Source organism: Urocitellus parryii, chromosome 7 (genome assembly GCF_045843805.1).
Source record: "Urocitellus parryii isolate mUroPar1 chromosome 7, mUroPar1.hap1, whole genome shotgun sequence".
NCBI lineage: Eukaryota > Metazoa > Chordata > Mammalia > Rodentia > Sciuridae > Urocitellus > Urocitellus parryii.
Window position 1 is genome coordinate 151,167,782 of NC_135537.1, and position 26,027 is coordinate 151,193,808.

At 35.1% G+C, this 26,027-nt stretch overlaps 1 protein-coding gene across 9 annotated transcripts in view; it reads left to right on the top strand.

Moving 5' to 3' along the window:
- The window catches only part of Trim37 (tripartite motif containing 37), a 183,793-nt gene that overhangs the window by 26,850 nt on the left and 130,916 nt on the right, over positions 1–26,027 (top strand). For all 9 annotated transcript variants that reach the window (XM_026407312.2, XM_077800650.1, XM_026407311.2 and 6 more), the window contains 4 exons: positions 8,671–8,795; positions 14,700–14,750; positions 16,435–16,516; positions 17,479–17,555. In XM_026407312.2, coding sequence (XP_026263097.2) covers positions 8,671–8,795; positions 14,700–14,750; positions 16,435–16,516; positions 17,479–17,555 — 335 coding nt within the window. The remainder of the gene's footprint in view (positions 1–8,670; positions 8,796–14,699; positions 14,751–16,434; positions 16,517–17,478; positions 17,556–26,027) is intronic.

The following is a 26,027-nucleotide window of genomic DNA, read 5'->3' on the forward strand; positions in this document are numbered from 1 at the left end:
TCTTTTTCTTTTTTTCTTAATATTTATTTTTTAGTTTTCGGTAGACACAACATCTTTGTTTGTATGTGGTGCTGAGGATTGAACCCAGGCTGCACGCATGACAAGCGAGCGCGCTACTGCTTGAGCCACATCCCCAGCCCCTATTTTATATTTCTAACAATATTATATGAAAGTACCAGTTTCTCCACAATACTGCCAACACATGATATAGTTTATTATTTTAACTGATGTCCTGGGAGTGTCTAATTGTGGTTTAATTTGTTTAATTTTGTGGTTTATTTGCCTCATGACTAATGATCATAAGCTCCCTTTTTAACTAACTTACTACCTGTGTATCTTTTTTTTGAGGTGTCTGTTCAGATCTTTTGTCCATCATTTTATTGTCTTGTTTTTTTGATTTTGTTTTCAGAATTCTTCACATAAAATACTAGATATATGCCCCATATCAGATAAAAGCTTTGCAAAGATTTTCTTCATCTCTATATTTCATTTCTTAAGTGTCTTGTGAAGAGCTGAAATTGTACTTTTTTTCTTTTTTTAGTTGTAAATGGACACAATATCTTTATTTTATTTATATGTTTTTATGTGGGGCTGAGGATTGAGCCATTGCCTCACATGTAGTAGGTGCACTACCATTGAGATAAAACTCCTGCTCTGAAATTTTACATTTCTTTTTAAATACCTTTCTTTAATTTATTTTTATGTGGTGCTGAGGATCAAACCCAGTGCCTCACACGTGCTAGGCAAGCGCTGTACCACTGAGCTGCAACCCTAGCCCTGAAATTTTACATTTTAATGAAGTCTAATTTATCAATTAATATGCTCTTGATGTCATATTGTCATATATAGGAAATCTTTAGCTCAGGGCCAAAGGTTTTCCCTTGGAAAATTTATTATCATAGGTTTTATATTTAGGCTTAGTAGTGCCTTTTGAGTGTTTAGTTGTAGTTGGACACAATACCTTTATTTTATTTATTTTTATGTAGTGCTGAGGATTGAACCCAGTGCCTCACATGTTCGAGGCAAGCGCTTTTCCACTGAGCAACAGCCCCAGACCCTTTTTGTTTTGTTTTTGAGATGGGGTTTTGCTAAGTTGCCAAGACTGGCTTCAAACTCAAGATATCTTGCCTCACCCTCCTAGTTAGCTGGCGTTATAATCATGCATCACCATGCCTGTCTTCAAATTCAATATCTTGAATAGTTATAGGGCAGTAAATTCACATTTACTATTTTCTCTTGAGTGAGCTTTGGGAGTTTATGTGTCTTTCAAGGAACTATTCTGTTTCATTTTAATTTATTGGCATGAAGTTTATAATAATTTCTTGTTATCCTTTTAGCAGTTTTAGACTCCTAAAGATGTCACCTGTTTCTTAATTTGTGTCTTTCTTATTTTTTCCCCAATTGTTTTGGCTAGAAGTTTATGGGGTTTTACTGATGTTCTCCAGAAACTAGGTTTTAATTTTAATTTCTTTTTTTTTCTATTACATGGATTTTTGTTTTGATCGAATTATTTCTTCTGCTTACTTTTAGTTTAATTAATTCCTTTTTTTCCTAATATTTTAAGATGGAAGCTGAGGTTATTGATTTAAGACCTTTCTATTCAAATATTTTCTTTTAGGTCTTTGATTTGTTTAGTTTCTAGATATTTGGTGATTTAGAAAATATTCTTTAGTTGATTTCTAATTTAATTTTATTGTGTATAACTGAAATCTATTTTTAACTTACTATTTGAATTTTAGCATGTTTTATTCTCAAAATACAGTACATCCTAGAAAATGTTTTGTGCACAGTTGAAAACTGTATTTGCCATTTTGGGGTGGAATGTTTTATTGGTAGTAATGAGGTCAAGTTGACTAATGATCATTATTACTATATTCTTTCAGACTTTCTATGTACAGGTTGGACATCCCTAATCTGAAAATCCAAATTCTAAAGTGTTCCAAAAATCTGATAGTTTTCCAATTCAAGTATGATGCCACAAAATGGAAAATTCCACGTCCAATCTCATGTAACAAATTGTAGTAAAAAATGTGTGCACTAAGAATAGTTTATAAAATTACTTTAGGCTATGAGAATAAGGTGCTTATGAAAGGTAAGTTTTATATTTAGACTTGGGTCCTATTTCTAAGGTAGGTCCTTATGTTTATGCAGGTATTTCAGTATCTGAAAAAAAAAATTAAGTTCTGACATACTTCTTGACCCAAGCATTTTGGCTAAGGAATATTCAATTTGTATTTGTATTATTAAATATTGGGAGGAGATATTAAAATCTGAGACTGTAACTTTTGATTTGTCTACTTTGTTAGCTTTATCAGGTTTTGATTAATAACTATCTGGAATTATTATGCCTCATTATAAGGTACTGGGGATTGAAGTCAGGGGCACTGGACCACTGAGCCACACTCCCAGCCCTATTTTGTATTTTATTTAGAGACAGGGTCTCACTGAGTTGCTTATCCCCCTCACTTTTGCTGAGGCTGGCTTTGAACAATCCTTCTATCTCAGCCTCCTGAACTGCTAGGATTGCAGGCATGTGCCACCTCTCCCCACTGATAATCTTTAATTTTTGATTGGGATGTTTAGGACATTTGCATTTAGTGTGCTTATCGATATGATGAAGTTTTAGTCTTGCTGTTAGTTTTCTATTTGTCCCATCTTAAATTTATACACACACATTAAAAAAAATGTTTATTTAAGTTGTCGATGGACCTTTATTTATATGCTGTGCTCAGAATCAAACCCAGTGCCTCACACATGCTAGGCAAGTCCTCTACCACTGAGCTACAGCCCCAGCACCCATCTTATGTTTTTGATCTTTTTTCCCTGTTTTTTTCTTTTTAAATTAAATATATTTATTTTTTTGTAGTTGTAGATGGACAACATGCCTTTATTTATTTATTTGAGTGAGAATTTTTTAAATATTTATTTTTCAGTTTTCGGCGGACAAAACATCTTTGTATGTGGTGCTATGGATCAAACCCAGTGCCTTACATGGGCTATTATTTTGTATGCTTATAAACAGAATATATAACGCAGATCCTGATATAACATTTTGGTAAAATCACTATCATAGTGATTTAAAAATATAAACTGATAGCCCCAACTAATATTTATTTTATTTAATTAATTTAATAATCAAATAAATAATTTTATTAATTAAATTTATTGATAAGCTGAGGAGGCTGGCTTTGAATTTGTAATCCTCCTGCTTCACCCTCCCACCTCACTGGGAGGTGGTGCTGTGGATTGAACCCAGGTCTCACTAAGCATACACTCTACCACTCAGCTACACCTCCAGTCCCTCAACTAATATTTAAAAGAGAAAATTAAGATGTGTGATCTAAAATATACTTATGGAATACTGAATCCTAAAATGAAAAATGTATTTGTGTGTGTGTGTGTGTGTGTGTGTGTGTGTATGTGTATATATTTATACACATACATGTATATTTTTTGGCTGATTCTAGAAATTGAACCCAAGGCAAAGTGTCACATGTGGTAGACAAGCACTCTTCCATTGAGCCTCTTCTCTATCCCTGAGAATATATATACTTTTCAAGACACATCGAACAAATTCACCAACTGATCATGTAGTAAGGTACATGGAAATGTGAGGAATTTTCAGAAGTTAATATAAAAAACATTTTCTAAAACTAGAATATAATTAAATAGGCATAATACTTAAAAAATCTAAAATATTCTTTAAAATGTTCAAATATAACTCAATTGTTATGAGTTAAATCACTGTTGAAAATATAAAATTATTAACATGCCAGCTGTATGTAAGGGATGTGTAGAAGAAAATTAATTCCGAAAAACATTTATTTTTTTTAAATTTATTTTTGGGTACCAGGGATTGAACTCAGGGGCACTCAACCACTGAGCCACATCCCCAGGCCTGTTTTGTATTTTATTTAGAGACAGGGTCTCCCTGAGTTTGCTTAGCAGCACCTTGCTTTTGTTGAGGCTGGCTTTGAACTTGTGATCCTCCTCCCTACAGGTTTGTGCCACTGCACCCAACTAATTATTTTAATAAATTATAAAAAAACGAATTGTTCTCAACTAAAGAAACCAGGAAAGCAATAAGAATATAGAAGCATAAAATGGGAAGAAATGGTTAAGATAGATGAAATTAACACAAAATGCCACAAAGTAGTTGAGACGAACAATATAATTGTATCTTGGGAAAGAAATGAGTTAAGTGAAAGTTTAATCAGGTTTGACCAAGAAAAATAAATCATCTTACAGTATAGTGGGAGGGAAAACTGGGATAAAATTGCAAAGGTAGAAGAAATTTGAAGAATAAAAATATCTTTTAAGTAGTTATATAAAGTATTTACTTTATATCAGGCTCTGTTCTATGTGCTTTGCACATTATGAGCTACTTCATTTAAGTAGAATCCACAAGAAGAGGATAATTTTCCAGAAACTTGTAATTAATGAAAGTGACTTAATATAATTTAAGCCAATAAGTGTTAAGTAAATTGTTCATAAGTCTCTTTCAAAATACATCAAATCCAGAGTAATAGAAAGTATTTCCCAGATTTTTAATTATCTGTTGGGGAAGTTTGATCAGTGGGTACTAAGTTATAGTTTGATAAAAGAATAGTAGGGTGACTATAGCATTCCTATACTGTTTATTTATAAAGTTTAAAAAGATTTTCAAAGTCTTAAAAAGATAAGTGTTTGAGGTGGTAGATGTGTTTAAACTGATTTAAATATAACACAATTTATAGACATATTGAAACTTGACATATCACTTTTACATTCATTTTTTTTGTGATTTTATGTCATCTGTTAAAATTTTTAAAAAGTAATCCAGGGGGCTGGGGATGTGGCTCAAGCGGTGGCGCGCTCGCCTGGCATGCGTGCGGCCCGGGTTCGATCCTCAGCACCACATACCAACAAAGATGTTGTGTCTGCCGAGAACTAAAAAATAAATATTAAAAATTATCTCTCTCTCTCTCTCTCTTTCTCTCCTCTCCCACTCTCTTAAAAAAAAAAAAAAAGTAATCCAGGATTGCCTATTGGCAATACTTCTTACCAGAAGTCCTATTTATTGAATTGAGAAAAGTGCAATTTAAATATAGACAGGAGCTGGCACCTGCCTGTAATCCCAGTGGCTTGGGAGGCCCCAGGCAGGAGGATTGCAAGTTTGAAGTCAGCCTCAGCAACTTAGCAGGACCTAATCAACTTATTGAGACCCTGTTTCAAAATATAAAAACAGCTATAGATGTAGCTCAGTGGTTAAAGTAAATATATATATATGGAAAGGAAAAGATAGTACTCTTCATATGCAAAAAGTATGTAGACAATATATTAACTCTTAGACCCTCTTTAGTGAGCTTTGTTGCACATAAAAATCAGTTGTGTTCCTACATCAGGAATAACTAGTTAGAAAAGTTATTTGAAAAAGATTTTATTCATAATAGCAAGAAATACTACTAAAGGATCTGTGCATAAATCTGACAGATATTTAAGATCTTTGTAGAGTCAATTATAAGGTAACAAAACAGCTGAATGAAGAAAAATACCGAGTCTCATTCTCAGATGTACATTTTTTATTTGTGAAATGAGATGTGTCATAATTAAAGGTTTTCTTAATGGCATATAATATAAGCATGCTTAATAGTCTGTTTTACTAACTGGGTATGATGGCATGCCTATGATCCCAGTAATTTGGAAGGCTAAGATGGGAGCATTGCAAGTTCTAGGAGAGCCTCAACTTAGCATGATACTGTCTCAAAAAGGACTGGGGAATGTAGTTCAGTGGTAAAATACTCCTTGATTCAAACCTTAGTACCAAAACCAAAACAACCCCAAAACCAAAAGATAGATATATTATGACAAAGATGCAGAAGGATTTGCTTTTCAACAAATATTGACAGTTATACATTGGGCAAATAAAATTAGATCTTCATCTTAACTCTGATAAGAATCAGTGCCAGATGGATTAAAGACCTAAATATGAAGAGTGAAATTTGATTTTTCATGTTATTTTAAGAGGAAAATATCTGATATAGGGAAAGGAAAGACCTCTTAAGTCACAATAGGCACAAAATATAAGGAGAAAAACTTAGCTATGTTAAAATTAAAACTTATTTTGAACAAAACAATCTTTAAAAAATAGGTTGATGAGCCACAGATTGGGAGAAGTTATTTGTCATTCCCGAAACTGAATTGGTATACAGGATTTATTAAGAAATACAACTCTGGGGTATGGATGTAGCTCAGCAGTATAACACTTGCTGTGAGGCCATGGGTTCAAATCCCAGCACTGCAAACAACAACAAAAAAAACTAACAACCCAAACTATAATATACAGCTAAAATAATGGTACAAAAAGTGATCAAGGATATGGATTAATATACAGATGTGGATGCTGGGTGGCAAGCAAATGAATTTCACTGATAAACTAGGAAACATTTGGTAAAACCATAGCAAAATGCTATCTAATAACCATTAGATTTATAAAAATTTTTAAGTAAAAGAATAAATGATAATATGGAACTTATTCACCTTTGAGAGATTTGCATAAATCTGTTGGACTATTTTGGAGAACAGGTTGTTAATATCTGCTGAATCTGTTGGTATGCTTCTACCAGTAATTCTAGTCTTAGACTAGTACAAATTGTCTAGGAGCTATGTACAAATGTCTTTACTCTAAAGTTAGTAGTGAAGGCTGGGAAACAACATAAATGTGGATAAAGGATTTTTGCTATTTTCATACAAAGGCATTCTTTAGAACTCTTGAAATAAGTTGATAAGTGTCACTACAATTCAGTCTTTGAAGACAATATTGAAAAATGTACGGTACACTGTGATACTGTGGATATTTATGTAAAGTTGGAAAGTGCACAGAACATTGTTTATGAATACACAAACACATACACACAGTTGTAGAAATACATATGTGATGATAAACTTCAGTTGAAGGAGCAAGTTGCTTAGGAATAAGTGGTATCAAGGGAGGATACACATAATAAGTATTCAATAAATATCTAGTGAAAAATATAAATTAAAACTTTTTCTATATATCACATTTCAGTGATTAAAAAACATACCTTAAAAATCAGAATTAGCTAACATTCAGTGTACATTAGATTGTTTAAAGTAAGTTGTTCAGAAAACATCAATGACATGGGCAATGCTTGATACATAATAATGTAAAGGGAAAAATATGCATCTGCTTATTTTTTCTATCCTTTTGACTTCTAGTATGTTGATTGATCCAGTCCTTTAATCATATGTCATTATTCTTGGTAAAACCAAGATTATATTATTCTTTATGAGCTATACAAACTGTTATTCAAAAGATGTTAATCCAATTGTAGTGTGTTGTGTTAGCTTTCTGTTGCTAAAGGAGAAAATTTATTTTGGTTTACAGTTTCAGTCTAAGGTTATATAGCCCTGTTTGGGGGCCTATAATAAGGCATTATGGTGGAAGTTCACGGTGGAGGAAACCTTTTTACCTCTTAGCAACTGGGAAGGAAGAACGAGAGAAAGGGGTTAGGGTCCCAGTATCCCCCTTTTAGGCACATCCCCAGTGACCTAACTTCCTTCTACCTCTTAAAGGTTTTTCCTAATATTTTCATAGGCTGATCACCAAGCCCTTAGCATATGGACATTTGATACCCAAACCATATATGAACATCATTCAAATGGAATTTGATAGTGTATTAGTTTGCTGGGACTGTATAGTAGAATAATACTGCATGCCTGGGAGGCTTAAACAACTGAAATTTAGTTTCTCATAGTTCTGGAGGCTGTTGTGCCTGTAACATAAATTGGGTGATTGGGAGAGAGACAGTTCATTCCTTAATAGGTTATGAAACTGTTTTCACATAAAACTTTGTGTTCTTTACAACAAAATGAATGAAAGAAGCAGTGGTAAATATTATTTCAACTTTATGTGTAAATAGACTTAGTCATGTAAGTACTCATTGGCAGAATTAGAACTCCAAACTCTTTGTTGAATACAAAAATTAGTGGTCTTTTAACTACTATGCTTATTTTTACTAAAGTTAGGTTTCTCACTTTTTAAATATTTTTAATATATATATATATACTTTTTAGTTATTGAGGGACCTTTATTTTTATTTATATGCAGTGCTGAGAATCAAACCCACATGCTAGGCAAGTGCTGTATCACTGAGCCACAACCCCAGTCCCAGATTCCTCACTTCCTACCTTTGAAATGTAGTAGTATTTCTGGAATTGATATAGGTTAAGTAAGGGGTGTGTGTGTGTGTGTGTGTGTGTGTATGTGTGTATTTTTGGTTTATATCTTAAAATTTCTATTACCTATAATGCCATTGAAAAAAATGCTTGCTTTTTATAGGCTTTCCACCCACAGGATTTGTTTGTTAATACAAATAATAGCGTCACTGTACCAGTGTGGAAATATATTTGTAGTTGTTCAATATATGCTTATCCTAAAATATGAGGGGAGAAAAATGGATTCAAATCTTGATTCAACCATTTTATATTAGAATAAAAACTTAGATCCTTTGAAGATTGAGAATTTTCAAACCCCCATTGATTTATTTTTATTTTTCTCTTTTTTTGGGGGGGTATAAAACTAGATTAATTTTTAGTTCTTTACTAAAAATTTTGAGGTGCCATTGAATAGTGATTTTGTTGGTTTAGATAATTCTTTTCCTCACACAGTTGCGGTCTTGTAGTAAGAGTGAGTTAATATCTAAGAGCTCTGAGATCCTAATGATGTTTCAGCAAGTTCATCGAAAGCCCATGGCATCCTTTGTTACCACTCCTGTTCCACCAGACTTTACCAGGTATGACATTTTCATTTGACGTTTGTGTGCAAAGATATACACTTGTTTCCAAAGAATAAATCTTCTTAAGTCTATATAGCTTTATAAGATGCTTTTTATAATGTGATCTCTGTTACGAATGTAAATCTGGTCTCAGCTCAATAGGTGGTACCCACCAGTAATCCCAGCAGTTTGGGAGCCTGAGGTAGGAGAGTCACAAATTTGTAGCCAGCCTCAGCAATTTAGTGAGGCACTAAACCACTTGGTCAGAATTTTAAAAAAATATATAAGGGACGGGGGATATAGCTCAATGTAATGTGCCCCTTTGTTCTGTCCCCAATACAAAAAATAAAAGACAATAGACTAAAAGAAACAAAAAGAGAGTGAATTAAAAACTTTTTTCTTGAATCTTTTATTTATCTTTTGACTTAATTTGTATCTTGTTAAACAGAATTAAGAAGTGGATAAAATGTCCAATATGACCTGGATCTTCAAAGATAGTGGGAGGAAACTATTGCAGCAATTGCAACCTGTGTATGTTTCTAGTGTTCATCTATAAACTTTTCTTAAAGCATATTTTTTATCATATGTAGAAATACACTATTTTTCTTAACACTAATGCTTGAGATTCTGTTGAAAAGTGTCAGTGCTAGACCATACCCCAGTCCATTTGAAACGAATTTTCTGTGTATTTATTAGTTGGCTATAAAGTCTTGACAAACTTTCAGGGTGGCTTAAACAAAACAATTTACTTCCTCACAGTTTTAGAATCAAGAAAAAGTATCAGAAAATTCAGTGTCTGGTGAAGCTTCTGAATTTGCGTTCACTGTCTTCAGGTGACGTTTTCTCTGTTCACACAAGGAGAGATCAGTCTCTCGTGTTTATTCTCCTTATGTGGACAACAGCCTTATTGGATTAGGGCCCCACTTTTACCTCATTTAGCCTTAATTACTTCCTTAGGCCCTAATTCCAAGTCACATGGGGGTTTAGGGATTCCATGTAGGAATTTGGGGTGACAATTCAGTTCATTAACTTTAAGTACAGATTAACACAGTTTGTTCTTTTTAAATCTTAGCTTATTCATAAAATGAGGGCCAATGTTTCAGATTAATATTTTGGTATGACACATTTTATCTTATACTTTAGAGGTGGCTTATGAAAAAACTATCATGTTTTTCTTGCATGTTGAGGAGAGTTATGGTTCATTTAGAAAACAACTCTTGTTATAAAATTAAATTTTTTTTGAACTCACTTTCCTTTTCTCTATAACACAATGCTCTCTAATGGCCATAAGGCATACATTGCACTGGAGTATATGTTGTAAACCAGGGTTTTTCTACTTTGGCATTTTTGACATTTTGAGTTGGATATTTTGTATTATGGAGGGAGTTTCCTGTGTGTTGTAGGATATAGCACCCTCTTGCCAGTAGCTCTCCAACATTATCACCTTGCAGTTGTAACAAAATGTTTCCAGACATTGCCAAATATTCCCTGGCTGGGAATTACTGGTAAATGCACTTGTTCCTTATCCTAGATGGATTTTTAAGGATCATGAGTGGGGGTCCCATAGTCCTATAAACAGAAAGGCAAACTTACTGATATGCAAGGGAAGTCTTTGTTTCTGATTAACAAACCTGATAAAACCAGGCATGGTGGCATTCACCTGAAATCCCAGATATTCAGGAGCCTGAGGCAAGAGGATCACAAGTCTGAGTTCAGCTTCAGCACTTTAGTGAGATCCTGTCTCAAAATATGAAAAGGGCTGGGGATATAGCTTAGTAGTAATTACCCTGGGTTCATTCCCTAGTACCACTAACAGACAAACGAAATACCTGATAAAATAACATCAAAGCACTGAAAAATTTTAAAAGTATTGGGTATTTGCTATCATTAATAGGTTTGGGTGATTTAAGAATATTCACCAGGGCTGGGGCTGTAGCTCAGTGGTAGAACGCGTGTCTAGCACATGTGAGGCACTGGGTTCGATCCTCAGCAACACATAAAAATAAGTAAAGATATTGTGTCCAGCTACAACTATATATATATATATATATATATATATATATATATATATATATATATATATATATATATATATATAAAAAATAAAGAATATTCACCAATGTCCCAGTGCTTCCTCTATTTAACTGTGTGGTCACATTTCAGTTTCAAAGGTACTGTTTTCCAGTCTATGACCAGTGGAAGAAAACATAGCTTTTAACATTTAACATTTAGATTGTTTGGGAAAATTCTACTGCTGCTTTTCCTCTTGGTTTTCCCTCTCTTTCTATTCCCTTTTCTTTCCTCCCTTCCTCCCTTTCTTTCTCCCTCTCTCCCTCCCTTCCTTTCTTTCTTTTTTTTCTTTCTATGGTGCTAGGGATCAAACCAGGGCCTCAATGCATGCATGCTGAACATGCTGTACCACTAAGCAACATCCCCAGCCCTTAGAAAATGCTTCTTGAGCACCCTAAGCAATATTAATATCATAGTATAGTTGGAAAACCACTGATTCAGGTAAATTTCTATCCTGTTACCAACTTTCAACAGTTTATCAGGCAAGCAATAGTGCTTTCCAGTGTGATAATTAAGTGGCTTCCTCTCTAGTAATGCCCACTACCTTTTTGGAAATTTTGACTTTTAGCTTAACTCTAATTTTTATTGGAGACTTAGTTTATTATTGCAATATACAGGAAACAGAGGTGATCTGTTGATAACTTGATCAGCAAAGAAGAGCTGGCCAAATAAAAGAGACTGGCATTTATTGATGTTAAGTTACAAATCAAAGTTTAGAAGTGCGAAGCAGTGATGTTTTAAGCTTTGAGATTGAGACTGGATTGTCTTTAGTTCTGTTAGTTAATGTTTGGTGTTGAAGCCACTATGGAGATGAAAAGGTGCTAGCACTATTGTAGGTGTTGAAGAGGAACTAAAAATATCAGTCAGATGTTCCATATTAAGTAGTTAAGAATTGTTTTTTAAAATCAAATATTTGTACTCATTTATATACCATTTTATATCAGTTCTGAAAAGAAGTCAGGGTATAGACTGGAATGGTCAAGAAAAGTATAATCTGGAAAAGAATTGGGAAAGGCCTTGAAAGATATGTAGGATTTTGTTGGAAAGATGAGAATGGGTATGTATACATAAATGAAAATATGGATATGATAAAAGCTGTTATATTCGGGGGATAACAGGGAATAATCTTAGCTAGAATTTGAAAGGTTATTTATTGTTGGGGCATAATGAGAAATAGAACTGTTTAAGTGTCCCTAAGGAGAACTGAGAAGAGAGAATAGTATAGCTCTGAGTCCATAGAGATTATAAGTTTCTGGGAGAATGGTCAAGTTGGGAGGGAGAACCAATTTTTATGCAGCTTGATCTATTTCCTTAAGGGAATAAAGTGGATACTTGTCTTCTCTTTCCATCCTTTATTCATTAAGTTAGGAGGAGGTCATATTTCTAAAGATGCACAACTCATTGGCTTGCAAATTACTGATTAGATTTATCGTTCCATTAAAGCTTCTTAGGCACTAATTGCATTATTTTTGCTAGAAAGCATATGGAAATCATATAGAAAGCATAGAATGGATTTGAGGCTACTTCCCCATATTCTGTGAAGATGAAGATTGACATCATCACAAGATGAATCCATTCATAAAGAATAGTCTATGTTTGTGAGACGAGGTATAAAATTATGAGGAGAAGATATAGCAATGCATTATGTGTAGACTGAGAATGGTAATAATAAGATTAAAGATAACCTGAATAATCACAATTTGGAGTTGTTAATAAATAGTTAAAGGTGGAATAGACCATTTAGCTGTAGATATGGCTTTGAGTATATAGGTAAAGAGTGCAAAATAAATGTTTGAGCAAATGTTTCTCTTCATGATCTGACAGCAAATATTTATAAATATTCATTCAGTGAATATTTATTTAAATGTTAGCCATGTTCCAAGCATGTGTTAGCAGAAAATGCAGTAGAAGAGCCCTTGTGATTGATGAGTTAGGGTTTAGTGAGAGATGACTGGAGCAGTCATAAAATGTGATGACTGGTAATAGAGGAAGTGTATGCATCCTGTTTTATGCTATCTCATTGCACTAATTTGATATAGTGCTGTTTGTGTCTGCATTTTCCCTGAAAGGTACATATGTAGAAGTATATTGCAATATATTGGATTGACAGATCTATTTTCTGTGCTCTGAGTGTGATCATTTTTTCCTCATCTAGTGAGAGCTAGACTACACTGTAATATCTTGGTTAGTGAGTTTTGGCAACTGTAGTCTTCATCCTGTAAACTTTTTCTTAGATCATTTTCAGTTGACTGGGTCATCTTCTGCTGTTTATATTCTGATAAACTCTTTTAACCCTTAGTGGCTGATGAGGGCTGGGGATGTGGCTCAGTGGTAGAGCCCTTCCTTTTATGTGTCAGATTCTGGGTTTGATCCTCACCACAGTGGGATAATGGAGGTTGTGTGTGTGACAATGATAGTCTGGATTTAAGGTAATAACAACAAAGGAACGATATTACACTGGATGTTGAGGGCATGATTGGAGAAACACTACATAGCTCATCAGGCAGCTGGGGATTGGTTGAAATCTTTAGATACTATGAGGATGATCTAAATATAGGCAAACTGACCATACTGTAAATTACATAAGATTATAGCCCAAAACATACCACTTTGTGAACAAATTTGAGGACTTTATTGGGACTTTATTAGACCTCTGATTAGATTTGTGGTTCCATTAAAACTTCTTAGGCACTAAGGGCATTATTTCTGCTAGAAAGCATATAATGGGGAGACCTTAGGGCTGATTTCCACGAATATCTGACTTCTAAATCACTTACATGAAGGGGATTAAAGATCTAGGGGTGAAGAATATGAGTCAGGTAACAATTGACCAGGGATATGAGTGCTTCACATAGTCAATTTGGATAGTAGTTTTATAGTTAACAATTGCAGGGCAAAGTACATCTCCTTACTGTGAAAAAGATGTGACCTATTTAGCTGAATAAAGAATAATTTATTTTTTATCAATACTGTATTTTCATAGGGCAAATCACTAATTTCTTTAGGCACTATCATAGTGTGACAATGTTATTGATGTGTCCCTATCTTATTTTGGTCAAATTTTTGATGAATTGACTTTAGAAAATGTATCTGAAGATATTGTGAAATGGCTTTCAGTTTGTTGTTTTGTTAAACTTTTTATCAAATTTATAGTGTGTATTAAAACACTGTATATGATAGGATTTTTATAATAAATGGTGCTTTAATGACTTTTGAGGTGTTCTAATGAGAGTACCACACACCATCCACATGATCTAAGGGTACTTACCAGCAAAATGGATTATCTCATATCCCATCTGCTATAGTTATAGTTAAGTTCTCTTTAGAGGAGATAGTATGGAACTAAAGTTGTTTTAGGTAAATTTGCATTGCCAAGAAAGTATTATTATGCTAGTCCATCCCATTTATCTCCTAAGTGATTATGTATTATGTAGGTTTATTTACTAGTAAGTAGTCTCAGAGTATATTTAAAGTCTATTAATATTTCTACAAAGTTGTTTTGAAGGAATTCTTTGGATAAATTATGATATTTTTAACTTTGCTGTTTCTTTTCATTTCTAAAGCCTGCTTATATTTGTTTTATAATTCAAAATTGTAGCCTAAGCACCAATTTCTTTCTTTTTCCTATTTTCTTGAGTATACTTTTTTAGTCTCTTTGTAAAATTTTAAAACTTGGTAGTTTTAGGAATTCATTTAATATTATATTTAACAAGGATTTGGAAATATCTCATAGGGACTAGTTTAATAAAGTTTTAAAGGTATTATTGAGGGACTTTTTGTTTTTAAACTAAATGAAATTTTAAAGTTGCATATTAAGCTAAATAATTTTTTTTTTTTTTTGCTTCTTTTTAGTGAATTAGTGCCATCCTATGATTCAGCCACTTTTGTTTTAGAGAATTTCAGGTAAGGGTTTTTGACAACTTTGTGTTTTTTTTTTTTTTGTATGTATACATAAGGAAAAGTAAAAAAATGTGATTCTTCAGTAGGATAGAGATTGGTGATCTGTGTTACTTAGATTAATAATCTTAGAAGAAATGAGTTTCCTATTAGAAACATAGATGGTGGTCTCAATTGTACAATATCTGAAATGCTAGGACTGGAAGTGTTTCAAATTTTAGATTTTGGAATATTTGCATATGTTTAATGATGCAGAATGTAAGTCTAAACATGAAATTCATTTGTTTTATACACACACATTATATTTGTAGCATGCAGGTAATTTTGTATGGTATTGTTAGTGCCTTGTGATTTGACTGCAACACATCAGATGAGGTGAGGTGTGGCATTTTCCACTGTAGATTCATGTTGGAGCTCAAAGGTTTCAGATTTTGGAATGTTTTGAATTTTAATTTCTCAGATTATTTATGTTCTACCAAGACTGATAAACATTTTAAAGAAGAGAGTCTACTTAGCTTTTGCTAAAGTGCGGGGCCAGATATATAGAAGTCAGTGATCCCCCACCTACCCATCCTACGAAACAAAAGTGTTGGGGTCCATTTGTTTCAGCTCCAAAGTGAGAAATTGGCTATAAGAGGCTATTATAAGAAACTTACAGGCTTCGTAAGTTGCATGTTAATTTTATTAGCCTTTGCTGTTTTTAGTTTAGAAGCAAAGATTCAAAATCACTAAGATCCTCAGGGACTTGTCTTCAAGGGTAACATGAAACTGGGAACTAAAAATATAAGGTCTTTGGGAAAAGAACTTGGAGTAGGCAATAACATCAAAATAAGGTTATACTGCTGGGTGCAGTGGTGCATGCCTTATTCCCAGTGACTTGGGAGGCTGAGGCAGGAGGATTGCAAGTTTGAGGCCAGCCTGTGTAATGTAGCAAGGCCCTGAGCAACTTAGTGAGACCCTGCCTCAAAATGAAAAATAAAAGGGATTGAGAATAGAGCTGATTTGGTAAAACACACTGGGTTAAATATACCCAGTACCCCTTCCAAAAAAAAAAAAAAAAAGGATTTTCCTCATCTAATGTGTTTTTTCTTATGGGATAATTTTGTGGCTAAAGCATAGTCTCTAAGAGGTTTTCCCCATATACATCAAGGTTTAGCAGGTTATTCTCTTGTTTTTCCATATTAAAAAAGGATAATTATACTACACAGAAGTGGGAAATAAATATTTTGCTTTTCTTTTGTTCAGTGCTGGGATTGAACCCAGGGCTTTGCACATGCTAAGCATATGATGATCTACCATGAGCCATGCCTCCAGCCTTTTTGGGGAGTGGAGTGGAGAGATGATGAAAGACTGCTTATTGGGAGAGGTGGAGTGGAGGGATGATGAAAGACTGCTTATTGGAGCAGAATTAACTTCAGGAAACTTAATGATTCTTTTCTTTTCCCTTGAATGTCACAATTTCATTTTTACTGAACTTTATAGATATTGCTGAATATTTCACTATTAAATTTTCTCTTATTTCAGAATGTAGATATTATCTAAACTTAACAGTGAAATCTTGACTTATTCAGTTGCTATCTATGAGTTGTTCAGGATTTCATATAAGTAACTCGAAGAAAGAAGTTGGTTTTTAAACTTATTGCCGTTTTTACAGTTTTGATCTTGGGATTTGGTTGTTTTTTTTCTTAAGCACTTTGCGCCAGAGAGCAGATCCTGTTTACAGTCCACCTCTTCAAGTTTCAGGACTCTGTTGGAGATTAAAAGTTTACCCAGTAAGTTTTTTATATTTCTAATTTTGAAACCAAAGATCATTTATTCTTCCATGGTGTATTAGTTTAATGTTTTAATGGAGTAAGGAAATTAAAGTAATGATGATTTTATTTCTTTGTGGGATACATTACTAAATCTGTGGAAAAATGAGTTAAGTGTGGATATAACAAATCCTGAGACATGATTAAATTTTATTTCTGGTTTGTAAAAGAATTATGCTTAGAAGAAATATTTAAAATTCTTCTTTTAAAAATGCTTTAAAATATTAAAATATAAAACTATAAAAACATTTGCTGATGGTGAATTCAGGATTTGACCCATATATTTTCTTAAATTGGCCCATGAATTTTTGTTTTCTTAGGCTAGTTTTTGTGAAGAGTTCTGTGTATGTTAAACCTCTTAACACTTTTCAGACTTGTTAATCCTTAAGTTGTATGCCTTGATATTTTCACTTTTAATGTACAGAAGTTTAAAACTGTTATGGACTCAGACCTGTTGGTGTTTTATAATTTATTTTATTGCTTTTAAGGTTAAAAATATTTCACAATTCAGATGTAAGATATTAATCTGCATTTTGTTGATCTTACTGTGCCATAAATTTTTCGTTTTTTTGGTGTTTGTTTTTTGCCTTCAGCTTGTGGTTTAATTTTTTTTAAAAATTGATAAACAGTTTCTATTTGCATAACCTTGTTTTTTAAAGAACTTTATTCTTTTTTAAATTTTATTTTTTAAATTTTTTCTTGTTAGTTGTACATGACAGTAGAATGCATTTTGACAGATTGTACACAAATGGAGCACAACTTCTCCTTCCCGTGGCTGAACATGGTGCCAGAGTCATACCAGTAGTATAATCATACAAGTATATAGGGTAATAATGTCTGTCTCATTCCATCACATCCCCACACCCACTTCCTTCCCCTCACTCTCCTCTGCATAATTCTAAGTTAACCTTCTTGTTTTTTAGGATGGAAATGGAGTTGTCCGTGGATACTACTTATCTGTGTTTTTGGAACTCTCAGCTGGTTTGCCTGAAACTTCCAAGTAAGAGTTTAATAAAATAATAACTTTAAATGTGTACCTATCTATATCTCTCTAGCAATTTTCATTAATTACTTTTGTTAATTGCTTTTTTTGTGTTAAGATGTACATTACTGTGGAATCCTTGGCACAATATGATGATATTATGAATAGTTTTAACTGTTTTCTCTCATTTAAGAGTATAAGGATTTATACTGTTAAATTTATTGGGAATCCCAGAGTTTTTCTTTATATGTGCTATATCTGTTGTTATTTTCTGAATTAGAAATTAAAATGGAGAAAAATATTTTAAAAATTTAAAATTCACTGTAAAATAAGCCTATTGCTTATTAACATAAACATTTTTTTAAATGAAAAGTAACAATTTTCCTAAACAAAATATTTATTGTGAAAATTTCTTGCTAAGGGGAAATATTATAAAAAATAGTTTTATAATTACTTATCTTCTTTAATGTCATACTCAATCTGAACAAGCAGTAGTTTGTTTAAATGTTACCTGTGATGTGAATTAAGAGCCATATCAATGAACTTTTTTTCCCCTTATTATATAAAATCTGTCGACTCTGGTACAGAATATCTGTTTATAGCTAACATGGAGTAACAGGGATGGGATTTACCCCTTTCTCCTGCAACAACCCCAAAAAACCCAACATTTTCTAGATTAGGGAACAAATGAAGCAATTCTCAAGAGATAAGAAACAGATTAGTTCTTTGATTGCTCTGTCCTATAGCCATGTGTGTTTTCAGGCTGCAACACAAGGATGGGTATCTGAGGTAGAATCTTGTAGACTTTTTAGTTGAGGAAGTAGTGCTAAGAGTTTAGGACATCCAGTACAGCTAGAATGCATCGTACAGATTACCAGAGAGGACAGAGCAGTAAAGCCACAGAAATCCAGAGATTCATAGTGGGTTCACCTTGACTATTCAGCAGAGTACTGATTAGGACATTCATGTGAGGCAAATGCCTGAATTTGAAAACAACTACCTGAAAGGATTAGAGGGAATAATTGAGTACCTGATGCTTACACAGAACTACACACTATGCTTACTTCCACCAACCACAGTGGAAATACTTAAAATTAATGGGACATTGGGTAGTGTACTGAAGAAAATTTACCCTAAGTAGCAAGGAACAGTTATCCCTAAAGTGAATAATGCTCTGGATTCACCTAATAAATGACTGCAAGACCCAAAAGGATCAAATTGTTTCCAGGTAATTTAACTCCATCCTAGAATGAAGCTCAAGAGAATTTACAAGATTATAAAAGTATCCAACATTAAAAAAAATTATTTGCAGTGTTTGGTGTGCAAAAAAAGATATTAATGAGTATGCAAATAGGCAAGAAAACATACTTAATAAATGAGGAGAATCAATCAATTGAAATTAGGCAGGAACTGACAAAGAATGATGAGAGAAAGACATTAAGACAGAATTGTATTCCATTTGTACAAACAGTTAAGTAGAGATGTGGAAGACATAGAAGACTTAAATTGAACTTCTTGAAATTGAACTATTTGAGGTCACAAATAGACTGGATGGAATGAATGACAGGCTAAATGTTATAAAAGTTATTGCAGGGCTGGGTTTGTGGCTCAGTGGTAGAGTACTTGCCTAGAATATGTGAGGCACTGGGTTTGATCCTGAGCACCACGTAAAGAATAAAAGTATTGTGTTCATCTGCAATTAAAAATATTTTAAAAAGTTATTGCACTTAAAGGCATAGTAGTAGAAATTAGACAAATCACACATACAAACATAAACATGTATGTATATGTATGAATTCCAAAATGGTAGACTGGCTTCAAGTACCTTGAAGTACATAGTCTCTGAAGGTGGGGATTGAAAGCAAATGAAAGAGAATACAAAAAAAAAAAGACATATCTCAATCAGTGATGATTTATTATGCAATGGAGGGGCACATTTTAAGGGAAAAATGATGACTGGCTACAACAAGGTCTGAGTTTTATAGGGCCACATTGCGGGAAAAGTTTGTCATTTACTTTTGGCCGGTGGGCTTTTAGCAGGCCGGGGAACTTTGTCAGGTAAGGGAAACTGCGAAAGATTAGAATCCTCAGTTGTCCTTGTTGTGTGTGTGTCTGTCCCACCCAAGGGTTCTAAGTTTCCACCTCCTTCATTCCAGATGACTTGGGGCGAATTCATCATATTTGGCTACCCTCTGCTGAGGTCTTCCAGTGAGGAAGTGCTGAGGAGGTGTGGAATAGGGGAATTCCCTGTTAGAGATCTGAAGTAGGATAAGAAGGTGGGGGTTATACAGTCCTGGTGGTTGTGGCTTGAGGAGTTATAGAGAAAGGGAACTTCAGCATCTAGTGGGTGATTCCTTATGGGGTTTAGGAGAATCATGTTGTGAGTGAAGGAGGAAAATGGCTTTTGCATGTTCTTAGGAGGTGATCTGGGTTAGTCAGGTAACCTTTTCAAGAAATTGCTTCTGTACAAAGTTAAAGCAGGGGAAAAAAGATTATTATAAGAAAAACAAGTATTAGAGGAGTTAAAAGAGGGAGAAGCACTGGGCATGGTAGTCCATGCCTGTAATTCCAGCGACTTGGGAGGCTGAGGTAGGAGGATCACGAGTTCAGAGCCAGCCTCAGCAATAGCAAGGTACTAAGTAACTTAGTGAGACCCTGTCTCTATATAAAATGTAAAATAGCGCTGGGGATGTGGCTCCGTGGTTGAATGCTCCTAGGTTCAAGTTCTGGTATGCCCCCCCCCACACACACACCTAAAAGGGAGAAGCCAGGAAGTCCACTGTTTTAGGTTTTTCAGTGAGGCCCACCAGGAATCAGCTAGTTCTTTCTACTGTTCCAGTGGGTCCTGTAGTTGTTTAACCTCATTCCTTACCGATCCTGATTGATTGGCATAGAAGCAGTATTCTTCCCTGAGGAAAAGGTAGAGGTCACCTTGTTCCGAACTAAGGAGATCTAGGCCCAGATGATTTTGCAGGATGACAGACCCCAGGGAATCCAATTGATTTTGTAAAGTCAATACCAAATCGGAAACCTGTTGAATATCTTCCATAACCTGTTCTGACAACTTATTATAGTAGTGAAAAGAGGTTCCTGATTCCGCTGCGCCCGTGCCAATTCCAGTGGATATCTCTAGCCCTATGAGTAAGGGAATAAACTGGTGGGCTCATCTAGTGTGTGTCATTATCGGATTAGGCAAACTTTTGCTTATTAGATAAAAGGTCAGTTTGAAGAGTAAGGAAGACCAAGGTACAGAGGCCGTCCAATTTTTTGGTGAGGAAGGGTAAATATGAACCTTGCAAAGGAAAAATACCTCAGAATTTATGGGGCACCAGGACTATGGGGCTGACACAAGTTTCATTTAAAGAACTATTTTTCTTTTAAATGCCCAGGTATGGCTGTACTTTGGTTATAACTGTTTTTGGTAGGTGTTTTAAGATCAATCTGGTCAAATTGACCTTGTTCCTATCTATTGTTAAGAATCAGCTGAGTTCCCTCAGAGGGGTCACTCTTGGGAACTTGAGGGAAGCCTCTTAGCACCTCTAGTGCCATCTTCCAGAAGGGGTCAGGATCTCATTGACCATATGACTTCCTTTGAAAGTATTAGGGACATCTCCTTCTCCAATGGCCCTCCTATTTGCAACTTGTATACTGGATGGCTTTCTGTACTCCAGCATCTCATTGGTCCTCCTGATTGGGAGGTCAGTGGCCCAGAGTTGCAAAGCCCTTAGAGAAGTGCTGTCATTCCCTGGGTCCAAGCTGGCCTCAGAGGGCAAGAGCCAAATATTGGTTTATTTTTCTTTCTTGGACCTTTTATTTCCTTAACTTTAGTCTCTAAGCTTTGGTCTTAAACATTCAGCATGCCAGTTTCACCAGTCTTAACGGTACCAAGTTTTACCTTTAATGTCTATAACTTTATATTTTATCCCTTCTGTTTAATTGGGGTCGATAGTCTTTAGAAGTTGTACTTCTTTTAGGCACTAACAGAGAACAGTTAGGTTTCCAAGGAAAATATAAAATGAAATTAACAAGAGTAAAAATATTTAGTTTGTATAATAGCTATGAGTCAATAAACATAATTTTTATAATCTCAAACCTTTACTTTAAACATTAGTTTCAAGAACACCAGTTTGGTAAAATGTTCTTCTAAACCTTAAACTTTAAAGACTTATATACTTGGAAGATAAGATGAAGAAGCCTTTAAGACTAGTTTCTCTAAAGAATAAAACTTAACACAGAAATTATCCTGCTAGATAAGAGCAGATTAATGTTTTAAGAAATCCTTGTTACTTTAACCTGTAGAGGATTAAACTTTGGTTTATATCAGTACATTTATATTTGCTCATTTACCTGTATGCCAACTTTGATACCATGTACATGATACATGAACACCAGCACATATGTAGACACAACAACACAATACCCAGGTATGCACACATACACAAAACAGGAAACAGATCTTGTAGCTGTTTGTAGGTAGATCTCCACAGGTAGGATTTTGTAAATAGAGATTTTTCCAATGTATTTGAGAGTTAGCCCTCTGAACAGAGTGTAAAAACCTCTATAGTTAGGTAAAATAACTATTTTAATTTAGAAAAATATTTTAATTTAGGCATGCAGGATCAAATGTGGATTTACCATAAAACCACAAGCTGAAAACTACAGAATTTGGGAAAGAACAGATGTTCTAGAAAAAATTGACAAAGCTATAATTAGTAAAGGAGCATGTCAAACATCTTCATTAGACTAGAGTGCACTTTTGGCTCAGATTAAAATTAATTTAGGTATTGAAAGAATGAGAGAGAGCCTTTAATCCTTAGGTAAGTATTCTCAAGTAAGAGTCTATCATTCCATTTTCCCTTCCTTGTGCTGTAGTTTTAGGGAGGAACTTGTTAAGAAAGCAGGGTTGTAGAGTGCAAGAGCAGATAAGTTAGCCAGCCCTAAATTTAGGTTTGAATTTTTTTTTTTTAAAAGAGTGAGTGAGAGAATTTCTAATATTTATTTTTCAGTTTTTGGTGGACACAACATCTTTGTTTGTATGTGGTGCTGAGGATCGAACCCGGGCCGCACAGCTTGAGCCATATCCCCAGCCCCTTAGGTTTGAATTTAAAAGTGACACTTTTTTTTTCCCTTTTGGTCTCAAGCTGGTTTTGGACAATCATCTCTGCAAGCTCTGTAAGTTTGGAGTTAGAGAGATTTGGTTATCGAAGATAAGTAAGGGAAGCTGTTGTTTTGAGCTTAACTGGCAAAACCACATATGAAGAGCATTTTAAACATTTTTTTTTTTCTTTTGTAAAACCAGTCTCTTGAGGTGTGGTCCCAGAGTTTACTTCCTCTGAGACCCTTTTCCCAGTTAGTAATCAGACCAGGTTGAATGCAGAAAATTATTAAGCATCTTCTTTATCTCAACTGTGATTATGTCATCCCCTAATATTACTTTTGATGATAAAGCTTCCCTCTGAACAAAAATAAACAGAACATGGGCACCTTAGCCGAGAAAGCTCTCTCTTTGGCTAGGAGACAGCTCCCTGGTGCTGGAGCTTCTTGGGTAAGCAGTTTCTTCCTTTCCTTCCAGGACCTCTAGCTGGGGCCTCACTCAGTATGGAGGATATTAACTTCGTAATAACTATTTTAATTTAAGGGAAGACATTTGTCAGCTAGTTGTGTCCTTAAAATGTCCTACGTGTTCCCTTTGTCCTTTTGGGTCCTCATACTCCCCAGGCCCATGATTTCATATTATGCCCCTCAATTTGAAGTGGGAGGCAGGCCTGTTAGTGCTCTGGGTGATATCTCCTCTAGAGAAAATAAATAATTTGGATTCCTGAACCAGGATAGATGTGGGGGTAGTTTTACTCCAAGTAACTAAAACAGATTTGCTGCTCTTTTTTCCTGCCAGATGAGAGGAGTGCAGAAGAAAATGTATCTTCTTAGAGCCTAGAGAAGGCTGTCTAATTTTAAAGCTTAAGGGAGCTTTAACTTGAGACTCTCTCATAATGGGTTCCTGTTTAAGAGGCAGACAGTGTGGACAGAATTGGCATAGAAGCATTTCTGAAAAGAGAGAGATTGCTTGGTTCACACTCTGGGGATTAAATGGGTCACCTCTTTCCCAGAGCCCGCAGACCAGACCAAGATTTCATCTTAGGATCTAAGATTCATTGAGTGAGGGTGCCCTCCACCATCAGAAACAGAGACAGATAATGGTCAATATTTGCTACCCCAGAGGGCTGTCAGGGTCAAATTTAGAATATGAGACCTTCGTGCAGAACCAGGGAGTGACCCTGGCCAGCTGTCTTCAGTTGTCTGAAGCCTTCCTCTGTCTCACGCACCAAATTTCTTTCCTTTTTTCTTTTTTTTTTAATATTTATTTTTTAGTTGTAGTTGGACACATTATCTTTATTTCACTTATTTATTTTTATGTGGTGCTGAGGATCCAACCCAGGGTCCTGTACTTGCGAGGCGAGCATTCTACCGCTGAGCCACAAATTTCCACGCACCAAATTTCTCACACAGAAAAGGAACTAGAGCAAGCCAGGACAAATATTCCCAATACCTAGGTGAAAGGGAATCCAACCCACCTCTTGACTTTTGACTGACAGCAGGGTGACATCAGATTTTTCAAGTCCCCACTGTCATGGCAGCTCTGGGTCACCTTGGCCTATGCTGACTGGTTCTAATTGGATTTCTAACCATACATTCTTAACAGATTTTATAGCTGGTAGGAACTATCTTTATCTCCCAGAGTTTCAGAATCTGGTCACAAAAGTCTCCTCCTTCAGAGTAATTTGGGTTCCTTTTGTCCATATTATCTTGAGCTTATATTTTTCCTGTGTGTAGTTTCCTGAGGAATTGACATATCCTGTCTCCTTAGGCTGGGCAGGGCTGCAGGTAAATTGCTTCTTGGAAATGAAAGCATTTGGGGGTTACCAATGGGGCCCATTTGATAGAATTATCATATATAACATTTAGCTTTTATAATGTCACAGATGTCCTCATGAGCTATACTTAAGATGTCTAATGCCATTTGATTTTTGTAAAATACCTTTCTTTTGGCATTACCTATGTGTTCAGTAGAGATCCCTTTATCTGTGTCAATTAGTAAAGTTAGTTAGGACCTTTATGTGCCACATTACATCTTTTAGACCAATATGAGGGATAAATGTTGGAGCTAGATAGTCATACTAGCCTTCACGGAAACACAGATCAAGCTTGCCTATGTAGGAAGTTAGGAAGATTTGTAAGTCTTACGTTAACTCAGAAGAAAGCTTGTGACTCTGACAGTCTCTCTTGATAGTTACCAGGCATTCCTGTCTGTGAAATTTACCTTTGTATCCTCCAGCTTTACTTACTTTTGGTGGGGTTCATCTGCTATTTCAAGGGCAGTAAATGAAGAGGGCTGGGATCAGGGGCTTATGCAATGGGAAGTCAGTGATAATCAATGGTAGAGCAGAGCACAGTGGACAAAATGAGGACTTTGAATAAAAGTAAAAGAAAGCTTGATGGTAAAGAACTTCAGGTCATTTGCCATTTCCTTAGAAGAAATTGTCCAAGTCTTGGAGGATTTGGGGGTCCAGGTCCTGGATTCTGAATTCTGGCCATCAACTTAGGTTGTCTAATTTAGGTTGTGGCCAGATCTGTGTACTTAGCCTAATAAGACATTTACTTTTGAGATCAGATTGGAAGTGGACAATCTAAAAACTTTTTATTTAATGAGACAACCTAAAGGGGAGTCCTATGGGATGGAGCCCCCGTGTTGGAGAGTTTTGACCTGGGTTGGCGGTCAAAATCAAAGCATCCCTTGATGTCTCCCATCACCAGACAGAGTTCCATCAGAGAATGAGGGGGCATCCCCTCCTGCAATCCCATTGGTGGGAAGACTCCTGGAGTCTGGATGAGCCAGAAGGTGAGGGTCTTGGGTAGGGTGTCTTTGTGAGAGAACAGAAGGAATTTTACCTGTCTGAAGAATGAGAAGACTTATGTTGCTTGCAGGAACAAAATGGCAAAAATTGGCTTCTGATCTGTAGGTCTGAATACATAAGAGAAGGAAGAAATAGGAGAGGATAGGGTTAGGAGAATGCCTCCTACACCAATAAAGGACCTGATACATGTCCTTGCTCTATCCATATGGCAGTAAAACAGCAAAAATCTAGCCCATGATTGGGATTGAGTACTGGCTGCCATTAAGCTATGATGTACTTGGAAAGCATGAAGGGCCACCTCCTATCAGGAGGAAAGAAGGAAAGGAATGGAAGGAAGATGAGAAAAGATGGTAGAGGTTCATTAGGAAAAGGAGAGGTAGAGAGTCTCCAATCCTGTTTTGGGTTTCTGCACCAAATGAAAGAAAATACAAAAAGAAAAAGGGAGACTGACCTCAATGGATTGGTTATGTTTTATTAAGCAACAGAAGGGCACATTTTCAAGGGGAAAATGGCGACTGGCTTCAACAACGATCTGAGTTTTGTAAGGTTTAGCAGGGTCACATCATGGGAAGAGTTT